This window comes from Hyperoodon ampullatus (genome assembly GCF_949752795.1).
Source record: "Hyperoodon ampullatus genome assembly, chromosome: 4".
Classification (NCBI taxonomy): Eukaryota; Metazoa; Chordata; class Mammalia; order Artiodactyla; family Ziphiidae; genus Hyperoodon; species Hyperoodon ampullatus.
In genome coordinates this window covers 12,406,406-12,425,270 of record NC_136917.1, presented here as the reverse complement: position 1 = coordinate 12,425,270, position 18,865 = coordinate 12,406,406, and the positions used below count along the sequence as shown (strand labels likewise).

The 18,865-nt window shown below is 43.9% G+C and overlaps 1 protein-coding gene across 6 annotated transcripts in view; it reads right to left on the bottom strand.

Annotated features, from left to right (window-relative positions):
• Positions 1 to 18,865, bottom strand: part of TENM2 (teneurin transmembrane protein 2) — a gene marked incomplete at its 5' end in the record, with an annotated part of 1,007,477 nt that overhangs the window by 415,991 nt on the left and 572,621 nt on the right. For all 6 annotated transcript variants that reach the window (XM_079702682.1, XM_079702683.1, XM_079702684.1 and 3 more), the window contains one exon: positions 1,200 to 1,409. In XM_079702682.1, coding sequence (XP_079558808.1) covers positions 1,200 to 1,409 — 210 coding nt within the window. The remainder of the gene's footprint in view (positions 1 to 1,199; positions 1,410 to 18,865) is intronic.

Below are 18,865 nucleotides of genomic sequence, written 5' to 3'. Positions count from 1 at the left end.
TGCTCATTTGATGAGAGATTTGATTAGGTAATTTTTTTTGAAAAAGAATATGAGTTTACTAAATATATCAGGCCTGGCTTTGAAGAAGGGCATAGGCCATCATAAGTAGCAGTACATCATTCCATCTCCTGAATGAATCATCTTAAATGTATTTAGGAGGTCCTCTGTAATTGTAGAGGTTGAGGCCACTGGTGGCATATACTCATGGGTGGAGCCAAAACACAATCTCATCAAGAAACACTCTTGGCCTGGAAAGCTCTGGATTGCTTTTGATGGGATATGCTAAGGAACACCACGAGTGGCCAACTCAAAAGATAACTCCAAAGCCTTGGGATTGGAAGCAATTAATTTGTGCCAATGTCTCTCCTTGGGCCCATGGGTGCTTAACCCTAGATAGTGCTCAATCCTACACTCACATGTTTTGTGAACATACCACCAACAGCAGAAATTGAAATAAGGCATGGCTATTGTGGGACCTGGGACAATTCCACCTAAGATTTAGAGATCTGGAACTGAGGCGGGCACCACAAAATCCTCAAAAGGGGAATGGAACGCTGTGACCAGTCCCTTTGCTCTCTGAATGTGAAAATCACCATGAGAACCAGGGATTTAGAGGCAGTATATATCATGGTACCTCGCGATCTGCTTGTTAATTTCAAGTGAAGTGGGACAAGTAGAGGGTTAGAGGAGAGGTCACCCCCCAAACACTTCAGACGTGGCCAGATATTCAGCATTCATGTCAAGGGAACACATTTTAATCGCAAAATCATCTAAACAAGCAAGAAAGAGTCAGAAGTCAACCATCAAAAAAACAAGAGATCTGAGATGCACACACACTGGGCACGTGAGTGTGCCCGGGGTCACCTGGCTATGACCAGAATTGTAGTAATAGAGCATTCACTATTCCATCATCTCTGTGCACTTCCTCCTTGAGACCTGCATGCTCTCACATGCAGTGGTGGGCAAATTCCTCCCACTGAAGGAGGCCCAAACTCTGTTCAGGTAAGCAATGCCTCTTCAGTAACTGCAGCCTTTAAACAAACATACTCTGGAACTGCAATGCCACCAAACGACAAGCGCATGTCACCTCCCCGCTCCCCACACCACCTTCTCCCCAGCCCTTGTTTCAGAGTGGTCATTTTGCAGGAGACGCGAGACTGTCACACACACAACATGTTCAGACACCACAGTTTCCTTACCACTGCTGGAGGCTTGCTGGGGCCCTGAGCATGCTCTGAGCAGGTATGAATTGGGGGAGAACTCCTCATCGGGGTTGGTGTCCATGATTTGATGGGAGGTGTTGCTGTCTAGCAATGGCATCTGGCAGCTAACTGGTGGAGGATTATGGGAGCTGGGCAGCTGAGCAGATGGGAGGAGGCTAGACGAGGATGTAGGTGGAAGGGGACGACCTGGGAAAGAGGACAGAGGGGTCAAAGGTCAGCAATGAACGTCATGAGAGCAACCAGAGAAAGTTACATCGCAAGCACCTCACAATACAAATAGCCAAAAACAAGAAAAAAAAGAAAAAAAATGCTCCAGATGTATTTCCTCAGTTTCTCCAAATGTCCAAATTCATACGACCGTAGTTGCGTATTTCAGAAAACGGGCATGAGCGGAAGTACCCATCTACACAGCTGAAATGGAATCAGTCAGGAAAACATCCACTTCCTTCTCTCTCTCCTGCTATGGTCCTAACTGAAGTCTCCATCATCTCTCAATGGACTAGCTCCCTGAGGTGCTCCCTGAGGTTCTTTCTCCCTGCTTCCACTCTTGCCATACGCCATCTATATCTCCCTTTGTCTCTCTCCCTTCTCTATAGCAGCCAGAATGCCATTTTAATTTTTTAATTTGTTATTTTTTGCGGTACGCGGGCCTCACTGTTGTGGCCTCGCCCGTTGCGGAGCACAGGCTCCCGACGCGCAGGCTCAGCGGCCATGGCTCACGGGCCCAGCCGCTCCGCGGCATGTGGGATCTTCCCGGACCGGGGCACGAACCCGTGTCCCCTGCATTGGCAGGCAGACTCTCAACCACTGTGCCACCAGGGAAGCCCCAGAATGCTATTTTAATGACAGAAGTTAGGTCATATCACTGTCCTGCTTGGCACTCTCCAATGACTTCCCAATGCCTGTAGAAAGAGACCCAAACTCCTTATGATGCCCTGCATGTCTCTCTTACTCTGGCACTAACTGCCTCTCTCACTCACCTCTGGAAGAGGTCCTTACTACACTCCACTTGGCCCCTTAATCTCCAGCCAATGTGCCATCTTTATTTCTGTTGCTTGAACATGCCACACCATTCCATCTTCAGAGTCTTCACACTTCCTGTCCCCTCTCTGTGGAACATTCTCCCCTACTCGCCACATCACTGATACTCACAGGCCTGCTTCTTCTCTTCATTCAAGCCTTCCCTGTTTGCCTTCCTGAAAACTGCCCACTCACCTGCTCTATCCTACTAGCCTGTTTAAATTTCTTTAAAGCCCTTATTACTATCTGAAGGTGGATATATCTATTTATTTTATTCACCCCTATATCCTCAGTATCTTCCTAACAAATAGCACCTGTTGAATGAATGAACAGATAAATAAGGTAGACTAAAACCAAGTTAATTAGTTTGGGGAAGAAGCGGAGGAGAAGCAGAGAGGGTGACATATTTGCATCTCGAAGAATTGGCCAGTGCCACCTCTCTCTCCACCACGCGGTTCTTCTGGATATCACGGGGGAATTCCTACAAAGAAAAGCCGCATCAGGCCACGGGGAGGAGCAGCCATCCTGGCAGGAGGTACGGGCAGTGCCTTGGAGCTGGTCTTGGGTCAAGAAGTTCTCCTCCCGCACAGAAGGCTGCTGCAACCTCTATTTTCCCATGGCAGGGAGCTCCTGGCAGCCAAATTGCTGAGTGAAGATAATTGCCACGTGGACTTTCCCCTGATTCACGCTTACGTCTTGGGGTCCTCGTGATTGCTTGCCTGCTGGTTTGTTCATTTGGGAAGCTCAGAAAAACGAGCCAAGAGCTGCAGCCCAGGGGATACGCCCTGAATTGGGCATGGCAGAGGAAAGGGTAAGGTATTAAGAAAGCAAACTTAAGAACGAGGCTAGAGTTTCAACTCAGGCAGAAGAAATCTGTTTTCCTGCTTTTAGATGCACTATGTGTGTGGAGGCATTTTCAGGCACCTCAGATGCATGTTAATTTTTGTCATCGCTTTTGAAATTGTATTTCCTGATCAATCGCTCGGTGCGTTAAATGCTACTTACTGATAGATCATTGTGAATGAATAAAATGTGTGAGGGCCTCCAAAGGGCACTCTGCTGGACGCTGAGGATACAAAAATAAATAAGATATCATCCCTGCCCTCAGAGAGCTCACAGTCTAGTGGGAGAGGCAGAGGGTAAAACACATCATTTCAATACCACCTGATAAGGGGCAGGATGGTCTCATGTAAGAACATGGTTCTGTGGGGACCCAGAAAAGGGACACTTGGTTCAGCCTGGCCAGGTGGAGGTAGTGGTGGAGAGCCAAACAAGGATTCCTGGGAAAGGTGGCATCTGGGCAATCTTCAAGAGAAGAGGAAAGGGACTCCTGGCGAGAGGAAACACAACTAACATCAAACCACTAGCCTATTGCCCTTTTTGAGGGTGGGAGTGGCAGAAAGAGACAGGAAATAAGGTACCCTTAAAGCTTAAATGTTAGGGGCTCAGTAACACAGTTGAAGAAGAATCATCCCTGAAACAGATCAATGGATGAATGAAGTTTGAGTTGAAATATTTAATTCATTCATAACTGTTTGGGAGCCATATAAAAGGCATGATATTCTTGTGAGATGATCTGGCAAAGGTAGACTGAATACATCAGTGTCATCAGAATCAGTACTCACATTTAATCAATGTGACTTCCCCCCAAAGTCTTCTTCTAATAACAATACTACCATCATTATTACTATTTTAACTGCTAATGTTTTTGCACAATGACTATCTGCCACTCACAGCGCCAGTCACTGTACACAGATTATCTCATTTAATTCTGAAAACAATTCTATGAGGTTAGAATGATTATAATCCCCATTTTGTAGATGAGGAAACTGAGGCACAGCGAAGTGAGATTGCATAGCTAGCAAGTGACAGGGGCCAGGTCTGTCTATTCCCAAATCTACCCTCTCACCCTGTCTGCATGGTGTTTGCCCAAACAGCATGGTGACAAAAAAGGAAGACAGTGACATAGAAGGAGGGGAGGTGATGGACAGGAAATCATATTTCCAGTTCCCCATCTCCCCATCCCAAGGCACTCTCGAGATTTCAAATAAGAAACATTTCTTTGAATAACCATTGATAGCAGCTATCAGCCGGTAGAGTTCAAAGCTTTTCTCGTAATTTTGTTATGAAGTTCAAAGTGGCTCTTTCACAGCCACGTTACCCTCCACCTTCTTCAAGGCTCCTGGTTGCAGAAGCGTCCTGACCAGGGCACTGTGAAGTTGGCATTGACGTCCACTTAGCAGCGGGGCCCTGGCAGGAACAGATTTTAACTCACAATCAATAGGCTTTAAAGTTTGTATTATTGAGGCATATCTGAAACTGCATGTTGAAGAACAAGGATGGCTGGGAGCCAATTTTTAAATTCCTTTGAGTGACTGAGGTGGAACTGAAGTTCAGGGGCAATTTTCCAGGAGCCTGATATGATAGTTGCTGTGAAATCATTCTTTACATGAACTTTTTGAAATTTTGTTCAGCATGAATTCATTTCCTATAGTACAGACAGAACTGCCTTTTAATTTATACAAATACAGACAATGCAAGAGCACTCCTAACACAGTGAAAGCGCTGGGGCTATTCCAGTGTATTGGAATACACATCACAGAATTGTCTGATTCCTGTAAAATCCATGCCTCCTTAAAATCTATGCCTTGGGGGTGCCTTAAATTCTCTATCTGGTATCTACCACTACTTGGGAAATTTCTCAGTCCCTAGATCTGCCCCCAGTCCAATTGTACGCGGTTCTCTATTTGCTATGTCATTTGCTAATTTTGTTCACTTATGCTACATTTTTCCCCATGACTATTACAACTGACAGAGACCATCTGTACCGACACAAACAGGTTCCAAAGTACAGGGGAGAAAGCTGGAACTTATACAGGCTCACTTTATAGACCAGGATTTCTTACTAAAATACTTAGCGTGGGATGGGCATGTAACCAGGGGCTATGTCCTTAGCCAGTTCCTATTCTATGCATTACGGGGGCTCCCTGACCCCCAAACTATTTTCGAAGTATCATTCTAAATGGGTATAGAGTCCACAGCAAATGTACAGAAAACTGGGTTTAATCAATCCGTTAAAAAGCAAGAGGAAACACGCAAAGGCAGCAATATGTCATTCATTAAACTCATATGGTCTTGTATATGTGTGGGTGTGTATGTGTGTTTTCCAAGATCCCCATGTAAATCAAAGTCTAATTATCTGTGTGATTGGATTCCCCATAACCTTAGAAATGGGGACCAATTCAAATTTTGCTAATTTATCTGTTTCCAAATGAATACGATTTTGTGATGGTTTCAACTCCTAAAATTTTTCTGATTGAAAGAAAGACCCTACAGCCAGATAAAACAGTTCCATGTGAACTCTGATAGATTGGGAGCAGCTGTTTGGAAGGCTGTGTTGAGAATGATTCTGAGGACGCCCGGGTTTCAGTGGTATCACCACTTAGAAAAATCGTGGACAAGGAGTGGGGGAAAGGTAGCAGATGCACAGAGCATATTTGCCATCTATGCTCCAGGACTCCATCCACCATCTGCTTCAGTCACACCTGAAAACATTATCCTACAGCATCTGCAGTTTAAGTCACATTACTTTAACTCCCAATGTCTCAATTACAGCTCTATTTTTCTTCTTAAACTGATATGGATCCAGTTTTATTTCTCCCACCCAAGATTAAAGGGCTACAATCTCCTCTCCATCCCCAATGCAGTAAGTATCATCCATGAAATTGCTGCTCTGCCCAACTGTTGCTAATATATTCACTAATTTATGATGGAGGGCATGTTGCAGATCAATCCCCAAATTCACTTCAAACGAGTTCCTTTTTCACTCAAAAGATTAATGGCCAGCTGATATTAAAATGTTCTGTGTAGACAATGTATAATTGATCTATGCAGGGACGGGGTGTCAGGATATTTGGTGGAGTAGAGAGACACAGATGGGAGACAGTCAAAACAACAAAACAAACAGCATGAAGAATAATTACATATAAAATAATAAGTCAAATGACTTCATTATCAATTATACACGTGATCTTGCTTTGTGCTAAGCCAAGTATTTTACATGTACTCTTCTCTTTTTACATGCACAATTTTCTACGAACAAAATCCTATTATCATCCCCTTTTACAGGTGAAGAAACTGAGGCTTAGATGGACTAACTTTCCTAACATTGTACCACTAGCAGAACTGGCTGGGATTTGAACTCAAGCATTCTGACGCCAAAACCCAAGCCTTGAATGGTCCATTCTACTCTTGTCCGTATTAGAGAAGCGTGATTGTTAAAAAATGAACAAGGTGTGAACCCCAGACTGACTGGCCCTCTTCTGGAAGGCACCATCGAGGTCATCCTAGGTGAGGTAATTAACCATAAACAGCCACAGTGATTGCTCACACACGATACATGATTTATAAAGAGAGAAAGCAATTCTTAAGTCAGAAACGGGAAATCCTCTGCAGTTTTGTACGTTTAAGGATGAATAAAGATATAGCTTTTGTGTTAAAGCTGAGTATTGCAAAAGGACTGCATTAACAAAAGCAAAACAGTTGGTTAGAGAATTTAAACAATGATCCTAATGACAGTTCCCAACACTAGCTCTTTATTCAGATGTCTGACTAAATTATCCATTTCCCCCCAAACGTCTGGGGTTTGTGAAGTCCCTGTTTTTGACACAGTGAAAAGTGAGGTATGTGACTATGTATGTAAATAGAAATAATTTCAGTGCTTGAGATTATGGTCTCCTTTTTGTTTGTGATCAATGAATAGTTGAGGGATGTGGTCCCACCTTCTCTGAAGTTCCACGAGAACATCGTTCAGGAAGGCACATTAGATTTTTAAGGTCTACCTAGCACATGGAACTTGCAGAGGGCCGTGTGGTGGGACATTCTTCAAGGGATGGTGGGCTCAGTGAGGCACTGGGCCATGGCAGTCACGGCCACCACCACATCTGCTACAAGGTACCCTGACAACAAATCTAACCGGACTCCCTACCTCCAGCTGAAGGAATGCGGATGAAGCCGCTGCACATCTATTCAGCCTATTTCATGTGCTAAGCACCAGGCTCGGGGATTTTCACAAACTCTTCCACAATGATCACGGCAACACTGTCTAGAGACTCGGGGCTGTTAGTAACACACCCAAGAGGCAGAATCAAGATCTGAACTTCAGTTTGTGTTTTGCCAAAACTACAATGGGCTCTTCCCAAACCTGCAGTTAGCTCACATTCAAATTCCCCTGTTAGTTGGCTTCATCATCCAACCCACCCCATTCCCATTTTCCACTCTGCCCCAAATGAAACCCTGGACTCCAATGGATGTGATCATCCAGTGGTCTTTTGCAAATGTGTATTTCTGCCTTCCTGCCTGCAGTATTCCTGTCTCTGTACTGTGCAATCCATCCTTAGTTTCTTGGCCTACCCGCTTTTATCTGTCCTCCAAAGCCCAAGTGGGCAATGGAGAGGGCACAGACTTTGGAGCCCGGCTGACTGAGCTCTGCCACTTTCTGTGTGAGTTTAAGCAACTAACTTTACTTCTCTGGGGCTCTTTGATGACATGTTGCTGTGAAGACAGGAGATGATATACGTAAGGCTGTGTTTGACACATGATAGATGCCAGGAACCCAGATGGAGCCAGTGACACTTGCAGCTTATCGGTTCCAGTTGGTTCACAAGCACCTACTGTGTGTGCATGGCCGTGTGACAGTTATGGGGACTTGTCATTCTTTCCTCTTGGGGTTGAGTCTGGGAGATGGTGAGGCTGGAAAAAGAAAGCCGTCTTGCCACTCAAGGGGAGAGGCCGCCTGAGAAAGGGGGCTGCAGGGAGGAAAGTTGAGGTGTAAGGTGTGGGGAGAGATATTCTGATGGCATTGCTAGGGTACCTGGATTCAGCCATTATTAACGCAATGCTGCCACTAAACTTTTCGATATATGAACCAATTTATTCTCCACCCAACCCTCTTTTCTTGTTTTGGTTTTTCTTTAAGCCAGCTTCAGTTGGTTTTGGTCACTCAGAACCAAAAGCATCCTGCCTAAAACTGACTACCAAGCCGAAGTGAGAAAATGATCTGGCCAATGCCATACAGTTATTTAGTAGAAGACCTAGAATACATTTCAGCACAGAAGACCTCCAGAATTATGAAATGTTCATGTTCTATAATAGGCCTGTCTTCCTATTAAATCACGAGAAATTGAACACGTGCGGTCCCAGAGAAACAATTTATGGTAGGAGGTACCTTGTCTATTTATAAGAATATTGTGGGCATCAGGGAGTGGGGGAGAGATGCAGGCAAATGGCTGTCTCCTTGTTACCAATCAAGCATGCACTGCAGCAGCTTTCTGTCCTTGGCAATGTAGAGAAACTCAAATCACTTTCTAGCTGGACTGGGCCTTAGAATAAATACATTGATCTTGTGGGTAGTGAGAGAGACTCACCCAAGACTCAATTTCTTGCCTGCATCTGAAATTTTTAAAAAGAACAGAGAGAGTAGTTTCAATCATAACTGTAGAATGCAAAGTGACCTCAATGAACAGAGCATCTGAAAATTAAAATATAGGCATGTACACACATATATGTATATTTTTACATCATATTATGTATTTATATTCCCTGTAGCAGGCTGCATATATTTAACATATATACATGTTAGGCTAGATCAGTCATTCTTAACAGGGGGCAATTTTGCCCCCTAGGGCAGGGGTCCCCAACCTCCGGGCCGCGGACTGGTAGCGGTCCGCAGCCTGTTAGGAATCCGACCGCACAGCAGGAGGGGAACGGCAGGCGAGGGAGCGAAGCTTCATCTGCCGCTCGCCATCGCTCCCCATAGCTCGCATTACTGCCTGAACCTCCACAAAACTGGTCCCTGGTGCCCAAAAGGTTGGGGACCGCTGCCCTAGGGAACATTTGGCAATGTCTGGAGACATTTTGGTTGTCACAATTCAGTCGGATGGGGGTGGGGAAGGGAGAGGATGCTACTGGCCTCTAGTGAACAGAGACCAGAGATGCTGCTACACATCCTACAACGCACAGGACTGTCCACCACAACAAAGAATTTCCAGCCCCAAATGTCAACAGTGCTGAGGTTGAGAAACGCTGGGTCAGCCTGTGTGATGGCTTCAGATTAATAGCCTTTATGTTACATGGTCAGTTTCTAAGTAGCTCTTTTTTTCCAGTTGATGAGAATTAGGTTGATATTAGAAGTAAATATTGGATTCAGTTAGCTCTTCCTCCTCACCCAAGAAACCTTCAAGCAAATAAGTGGCAATTGGGGAATTTAAGTTAAAGAGAGGGAAAAGTTCCTCAAAGCAAATCTAATTTGTCACTGAGGGACATTGTAAGTTGCCTTTCTCCAGAAGTGGGAGAGACCTGTTGGTCAAGAGAGAGTTGGGCTGCCTTTATAGACACAAGAGATTCAGGGGACAATGTTCCAACTCGTGTGTAGGTGAGTGAATCTCACCTGAGGAATTCTCATGATGACCTCTTATGTCTTCTCAGTGAGGCAATATCGGCTTAACTGGGTTTGAGCTATTCCAGATCAGCCCATTTCAAGTTCTTCTTTTTACAGAAGACATAACTGCGCTCTTCACTCACACTTCACTGAACTCACTAAAGCCCAGTTAAGCATCTTCTCAAAAACAAATGGTTTTCAGATGGCCCTGGCACAACTACCTCGATTTCGCACAGGCTATTATACATAATTTATCAGAAGAGTGGCAGGCTGTTGGACTTGCCCCAGTTAAAGGGCCTCTTTCAGGAGCTTCAAGCATGAACTGTCTTCACAGTTTGGGGCTCCATGCCTTTGAGTGTCATTCCTAGATCTCACTGACAACTTGCCTGTTTATATATCACATCTTCCTGGCAGCACTGCACTTTGGAAGGTGTCAAATATAGATCAGGCTCTAGATAGAGGGGAGAGTTTATTTTTGAAGTAATATGATTTCTATAACATTTTTAATGCCAGCCTTTTCATATTCATGAGATGAAATGCAGTGAATCTGTATAGATTCCCCCTTTGAGGACACAAATCTATTTCACCTGAAGCAACACAAATCTTTACCAAAAGGCAAGGGATCCTCAGATACGTTCTGACCAGAAATTCCTAGTTCCTTGACACATGCACCTTAATTACATCTCTCAGCTCCTTTAAGATGAGATAGCATTACTATTTTGGTGATGTGTAGTTGTTTAGATCAGTGCTGTCCGATAGAACTTTCTGTGAGGACAGGCATGTTCTAGGTCGATAATGTTTAATACATGTGATTACTGAACACTTGAAATGTGACTGGTGCAAATGAGGAACGGAATTCTTAATTAATTTAGGTTTATATAGCCACATGTGGCTAGTGGCTACCATATTGAATGGCACAGTCTAGGCTATGGTTCTAGCTTCCCGGTAACTGGTATCCCTCGCTCCTGTGTTTCTCCCCTCCACTCAAGAGCCAACATATTTCTGAATATACAGATTCGTTCCTGTCATCCTTAAATCTCCCAGGACTCCCCATTGCCTACATAATACAGTTCAAACTCTTGCATGGAATTCTCTCTTGCCAGACGCCCTCATTTCCTATACCCTAACCACAGCAAAGTAACTGGACTACTGAATATCTATCTTCCCCTCCCATCCCTCCTCTCTGATAGTCTCAATCTTCTCCTGCAAACCTCCTGAAAGACTCAGCTCAAGCATCATCTTCTTTGTAAATCTTTCCTGATCACTCCACCCACTGGTTACCCAGGACATCCTTCTATCATTGTACTCGTAATATGTTAATATATTTATTTTTCTAAATGTCTGGCTCGGGACTTCCCTGGTGGCGCAGTGGTTAAGAATCCACCTGCCAATGCAGGGGACACGCGTTCGAGCCCTGGTCCGGGAAGATCCCACATGCCGCAGAGCAACTAAGCCCGTGTGCCACAACTACTGGGCCTGTGCTCTAGAACCCGCGAGCCACAACTGCTGAGCCTGTGCGCCACAACTACTGAGGCTGTGTGCCACAACTACTGAAGCCCGTGCACCTAGAGCCCATGCTCCGCAACAAGGGAAGCCACCGCAATGAGAAGCCCGCGCAATGAAGATGAGCCCCTGCTCGCCGCAACTAGAGAAAGCCTGCACACAACAATGAAGACCCGATGCAGCCAAAAAAAAATAAATAAGTAAATAAATTTATTTTTAAAAAATTCTTAAATGGCTCATTCATGAGACTATGAATGACTGGGTAGAAACTGTGGATAATTCACCTTTGTATACTGGAACCCAGCCCAGAGCCTGTACACGGTAAACAGCAGTGCAATTGGTTGATTATAACAATTCACTCCATAAACATTTACTGGTTGTATATCAAATGCACATGGCATTGACTTCACTGTCAGGTGCAGTGGCTGTTGGTCTTGGGTTTTTGGTGCCTCTCCGTGGGTAAATATTTTGCTGAGAAGAATTGATTCTGATTTTAAATGTATGTTTTCCTTTTAATCAAGTAGCTAGAATATTAAGTTAACTGCTTCATCTGGTGCTCAGATGAAGACAGCAGTCTGTGACAACCTTGGAGGAAAAACTGACTGCTTGATTTATTAAGAGATAATATGTCAGTATCCAAGGTGGTGCCTTTCTAAGGAATTCTCCAGGGTGGAGGTATGACCATATTTTTTGTCTTGGCTGCTGACCCCAGAACCTAACCCCTGTGTAAGATGTACTCCCACCCTAATTATGAAAGCTTCCTACCCTAGTGAACTGCTTGGGAGGTGTGACCCAACACTATCCAAGAACACAAGATCAAAGTGCTAAATGCAGTCCCTATGGTGTCATGAGTAACACAGAGAAGATACATTGGACTGTTTCCCTGCCCTCCTGGAACCTACATTATAGTCTCAAAAGAACTTAGTTGGGGGGAATACTTTTAGAGAAAGACTTAAAGAAACTGTATGCCCATGTCAAAACTTAATTTTCAAAAAGCTTCCTTGGAAAACATCTCCCATGACATGTAGGAATCCATCTTACTTTTTTTTTTTTTTTTTTTTTTTTTTTGCGGTACGCGGGCCTCTCACTGTTGTGGCCTCTCCCGTTGCGGAGCACAGGCTCCGGACGCGCAGGCTCAGCGGCCACGGCTCACGGGCCCAGCTGCTCCGCTGCATGTGGGATCTTCCCGGACCGGGGCACGAACCCGTGTCCCCTGCATCGGCAGGCGGACTCTCAACCACTGCGCCACCAGGGAAGCCCAATCCATCTTACTTTTACGTTCACTCCTTGGGTTCATGGTACATGGACATAATGCTATTGCCAATTGCTAAGATTTGTTGAGCTCTCACAATGTACCAGGCATTATTTCCAAGCCCTTTACATATATTATTATAGTTACTCTTATAACAACACATTAGGGTAGGTAATATCATCCCCATTTCAAAGGACAGAAGACTGAACTAAGAGGGGATAGGTTGTTTGATTTGAAGAATTTGAGCCCAGGCTCTAGAGCTTATAACACTGCATAGGGAGTGACAATGGAATTTCATTAACCATTGTAATGACAAAGTACCCATCACTGATATGACAGTACGATTAGCAGTAGAACCAGATTGAAGTTTAACTTGGCTCTGCCATTGATTTGCTGGGTGAATTTTGGCAAGTCACCTAACTTTACTGTTCTCAAATGTTTGATAAGTAAAATGTATATAAAAATACAGATTATTATAAGCATTGAGTGAGATGGTTATATAAATGTTCTGAAGTAAAGGGTAAATATTATCATCCATTAGAAGGGGATGAGATAGACGTCCTAGTCTCCTTTTCCAGGACATTCTGAGGAATAAATGATATCATATACGAAAGTACAATGTAAATGGTAAAATGCTCTACATGTGGTAATTGTTTGTTCTCATATGGAAGCTTTCTTTTTCAAAAGCTCTGTTTGCAGATAGCAAACAGTTCTCAACTGTAAGTCTGTATTTTGCTATGTGCCTCAGGGACAGCAGAGATAAAGCATGGGCTCTAGGTGACAGATGCTTGAACTATTTCATCTCCCTGCTGCCCAGGCTCACAGTATCCCATCCATTCCTCATTGAATGGTCCTTGATAAGGTGCTAAAGATTAGAACCACCAATAACCAAGAGAAAGGCTGAAAAGCTCCCGTTCAAAGAATGTGGAAATGTTTGAAAACTAGAATGGAAAGTTTAAACTAGACTAGTACTAGGTCTAGTTTGTTAGGAGACCATGGATGTCATACACATTAGTTCATTCCTTCCCCGAACAGTCGTTTCAAAGTCGTTGCCTTGTACACAAAAAATCTCCACTAATAGTACAGTTAGAGTTAGGAGGCCATGGTTCCTACTGTGGTTACCTCAGGGCTTGCTAGTTGTGTGACTTACAGTAAACCTGTAAGTCAATGCATGCAATGTTTACTGCACTATCACATAACAGCACCTAGTACTCATAAGCAATGTGATGTAGTCTCGGCCACAATCGAACCCACACTCCAGTGGAGGAGACTAATATTCATAACCTTTTTTGAGCATTCAAAATGTTCTAGGCAGCATGCTTAGCACATTTCATGGTTTGTAATTTATGTAATCCTTCCAACAATACTATCTCGAAGGTACCATTATTATCCCCATTTTACAGATGAGGAAACTGAGGATTGTAGAGATCAAGTGATTGGACCAAGGTCACGCAGTAAGTAATGGACAAAGTCAGGATACTAATTCAGATCTCTATGATTAAGGATTGCATGGCCACAAAGAGTTATTGCAACATTAGTGAGATAAAGAGAGAAGAGTAACTAATTCCAATTACGATAAGCCGGGAAGGCAGATTAGAAAGCGTAGCAGTGTGGGGGTGACAAAACAATCTGTAGGGAGCTCTCCTTCAGCTCTAAAATTCCACAGTTTCTAAATATCATCTGCCCACATAACAAGTATGTAGATCAATAATTGGGTCAAGATCACAGGCGAGGTTGCGTCCTAACAGAAATTCACAACCTGACTTGCACCTGTCCCATCTTCTCCGAGCCTGGCTTCCTTTTTCCATGAAGGTCAGAATGAATCTTCACATTTCTCTTTACAGGCACTGCAGGGTCCTGTTCTCTGAAGGCTCATTTAGAATACTCAGGGTAAACTATGCCTCTATGCACGTAACTGAAGACACACAAAAAAAAATGGCCTTAGAGGGGCAGGAGGAAGCACTAAGGGGGAAAAAGAGGAGAATTAACTCCACAACTGGGAGCATGATAATCACGCCTACCACACAACCCAGCCACACGTGCTTCTCAGCCTGAGGACTGGCTGCCAAGTGACTGATGTGTGTCTGAAATCTCACCTTGCTACACTGTGGTTGACAAGACATGGAAGGGGAGATGTTTCAGACTTTCCACAATACCCAGGCATCCTAGTGGCCTTCCGAACAACGAAGATGTCTTAGTTCAGCTCGTGAGAAGTTGTCTTGTGTGCATGCATGCGCACATCAACACATTCTTAAATTGACTGGAGTCAGCAAAATTAATACGCACCCACAGGGCACTGTTGGCCAAGTCTCTATTTTCATAAATAATGCCTTTGTCGCCTTCTACAAGCCTGTTTGAAGACCTGCAGTGCATCCTGGCTCCAATTCAAAGCCCATCTAATGAAAGCACCTCCACTGTCAGCAATGTTAATGTCACTTTAAACAGTGTGAACTGTTGCTAAATGTGTCAGGAAACAATTAGATAACATAAGAGGCATGTTTTCTCAGTGCACAGAGAAATATATTATGCAGACGGGAGATAAACGCAAAGTTTTCTGAGCTCCGGCATATTCAGCACTCTCCCTCGCTCTTTTTAATCCAACAGAGAAATTGTTTGGCAAGACTCAGCCCTGTTTCAAACACTTGGAGAAGGGAGAAAGGCCTGCTTTGCCTCTGACTGCTGTTGCTTGAGCCCTGTGTTATCAGGCTCAGCGAGATACAAACAGTCTTCCACTCAAATTAAATGTGTGCTCTCCTAATTAGCATTATAAATATAGGTTTCTCTGAGCCAGGGTTGATAAAATTACAGCGCTGGGCTGGAAAGGAACCGGCAGCTCTGCCATGCCCACACAATGGCTGCAGCGTTTGCCCGGTTAGAACAATGCCTCCAGAGCCTGCCCCCATCATCAGAGGTCAGCCTGGGGAAGGAAGGTAAATTCCAAGCAAGCTGACATTAGGACAATGGCCAGGCCCAGATGCAATCTGTTCTTTGTATGTGATGGTATAAGGTTTGGCTTCTAATCTCTGGGGAGAATGGTTCTTACTGCAAAGCTTCTTTGTAGAATTTTGTCATCTCCGCCACCGGTGGGGTTCCAACAGGGGCCTCAAAACCACAGGCAAAGACCGACTAAAATGGATTTTTCCCAGGTCTCCACCCACAATGGCTGTCCGTGGTTCTGAAACCTCACCAAGCACTAGGAAATGGTTGCTTCTTTCTTCCCACCCCTGAGATGCATCTGCCCAACTTCTTGGGGGAGTTTTGAATTAGTCAAGGGAATCGATGGAGGAGAGAGAAAGAGAGAGAAGAGGAAAAGAGTAATGAAAGAGATGAGGGCAGAGTCACGGGAGTCGGCATAGCCACTAAATAATTATCAGGGAGTGAAAAAGGGAAGTGATTTGACATTATTTTCAAACAATCGCAGTTGCCAAGAAAGAAAGCACTGCCAACCAGGGCTGAAATGCAGAAAGACTTAAGGTGAGTGAGGAGTTTGCATGTCAGGTGATGCCATGATGTGCAAGGTGGGGCATGAACATGGTGGGGCAACCCCACCATGGTAGAAGTGATGTGATTAAAGTGTCAGTATCACTTAACATACACAGAAACTCTGAAGCTTTTCCTTATGAAAACTTGCCACATTGTACAGGCAAAGAACAAAGACAGCCACCGGTAGTAGTTCACGCTTGTTTCACCATTTACGTAGCTCTGTCACGTTAGGTGAATCTTAGAAGCAGTCGGTAAGGTTGACCTGTTGCTCGTCTTCTTTGCTCCTTTGCTTCTCTTTAGAACAGCTATCTAGTTACCTCTTGTTCTTTTCCTGAGATTAGTAAAATTCATAGAATCATCTGGATAAAGTCAAAGAAAGCTATGGCTTAAGACCACTGAATGCTAGCTTTACAAGGAACCTTGGAGGGTATCTGGACCAACCATTTCACTTTGCTGATGGCAGAATTGTGGTTCAGAGAAAGGAAGCGGCTTTTCCCAGAACACACAGTGAATTAGTGACCCGGGTCCAAGGTTCCGTCCACGAAATGACACTACTCTGAATAAGATTCAAGTTGAAGGATACACAGAAAAACCAAAGTTCAAGTTACAATGAAGAAAATCGAGTTTCAGAGCAAATCATATGAATGGGCTACAATTTTACAACTGTACTGCAAAATGTGTAAAATAGGTACTGCCCCCCTTCCTTTAATGAAGCCCAACATAAAATGTGACATTCTTAGTTTCCAAACTGTGTTCTTTGGAACACTGGGCTTTCTTAGAATAGAAACATGTGTCCCAGGAGAGAAGGGCTCCAGAACCAAATGGTTTGTACAGTATGAGACGCATAAGAAAAAAAGAGGCTCGCTGTATGCTATGCTGGTGTGATCATACCTGGACTGGCGGGTCCATTCCATTCTCGGCTAACATGATCTTAAGAGCCTAGCTGAGAAACTGGATTTGCCCAGGGGAGGACATTCAGACGGATGTGAGTTTGAGAAATCATTTAAGAGATTATAGGCCCTGCAACTCTTGAGCCTGGGAAAGAAGTAAGGGAAGATGTAGCAATCCTGAAATAATTGAGTCATGATGCATGGAAGAAGAAATGAACTTTTTGGAATGAGTTCAGATGTCAGTGCTAGGAAGGATGAAAGAGAAAGGAGGCAGATTCAGCTTCATATCGACGGTATTTATTTTTCCCTCTCCTTTATCTAAGTTCTACCTAGTAATGATGGTTCCTTAGGCATGTACTTTCTCATTCTTCCTGGAGTGTAATCCACTCTTCCGTTCATTCAAAACATATTTATTGAATAACTACTACATTTCACGTGTCTTCTAGGCTAGAGCATCGCTCTAGGTGGTGGTTGAATCTGCACTATCAGTGTTGTTGTTTTTAATCTTCCCGTCTCCCAGCACCTCACAAAGCACTTGCTCATGCAAAGTGTTTAATATTACTATTTGACCAAACGGAGAAACAGGCAAAGAGCTTTCTAACAACAGTTGCCGAATAACATCAGAATCTGCAACCTTACAGGTAATAAGCTCCCCATCACAGAGATTATTTAAGCAGTCCTGATCAGCCCTGGTCAGCAAGGCCACAGAAAGTGTTTTCGAGTTCAGTGAGAGGTGGGATTATAGGCCCTTTACATTCAGCTCCAGTTCTAAATCCCCAAAATTGTGTGTGTTGTTGTCCCTGTCCCTTGGGGTAAAGGAGAGAGAGGATCATTTAGAAGATGTCTCAAAAGTAAGGAGTCTGCTCAGAGCATCTCCCTGCCCCACAGGAAGTCAGAGACACATTTGTCTTCCTGTCTTCTGCATATCTGAAAATTTTTAGTTCCCAGCTGAAAACTGAGACCCATATAGATTCAATGCATCCTTAGAGGACTTCCATTTATTTAAAGGAAACATGTCACTGCGTTGAAGCTCAGGCTCAGATTAATTATAACAAGTGTAATATGTGGCCAACCTTAGTCTCATGATTCAACATTCCTGCTTGATCAGTTTCCAGAGCTAAATGAGAGCCTGTAACCATTTGCAAAGTTGTAACATTTTTTCCTTTTATGAGTGCTTTCATCTGTGAATCTCAAAGCACGGGGTAAACAGTGATTAATGTTCACTTGGGAGGTAAACATGCATTTGCTCACTCATTTGGCAAACCAGTTGCGGGAGGGGCTGACTGGTCAATGTACAGGCAGAAACCGGCATGCCGGGCTCCTTTTTCCCACCTTTTTTTTTTTTTTCCCCTATGATCCCAGTAAACAAGCCACATTGTTTGTTTAAGCCAAGAGTTGGCATATGTATACTTAAACTAAAATAGTTTCTATCCAGTATAAGAGGTTGTGTGGAAGATAAAAGGACTAGTAGGGAATTCCCATCAGAGTCCCTAGACAAGCCCGAAACAAGATTCACGAACCCTCCTTTCCTCCCTCCTCTCCCTCCTTCCTGGCCCTACATTTCTTCCCTCCCTCACCTTCCTTCCCCCTTTCCTTTCCCTTCCTTCCTTCCTTTTCCTCCCTCCCTCCCTCCCTCCCTTTCTTCCATTTATTCAACATATATTCTTTGACTGTCTAATACATGTCAGTCACTGTTCTGTGGGCTAGGACTCTGAAGTGAAAAACCAAAATCTTTGCCTTCTTAGAGCTTATATTCTGGTGAGCAGAGAGGAAAACCAACAAAGAAGTAATAATGAAAATAATCACAAAAAACTAACAAAATAACATACCTACAGGCACTCATATACAAACACCTACATGCATGCATATATACACGGGCTATAGGGAAAAATAGAGAACAGCAAGGGGACTAGGGAGAGGCAAGGCGGGGCTTAAAAGTGGTGCTACTTAATTCAAGGTCATCAGGGAAGACCTCCCAGTTAAGACAACATTTGAACAGGGATCCAAAGGAAGCGAGAGAGGGGGCTACGCTGATACCTAGGGGGAAGCGCATTCC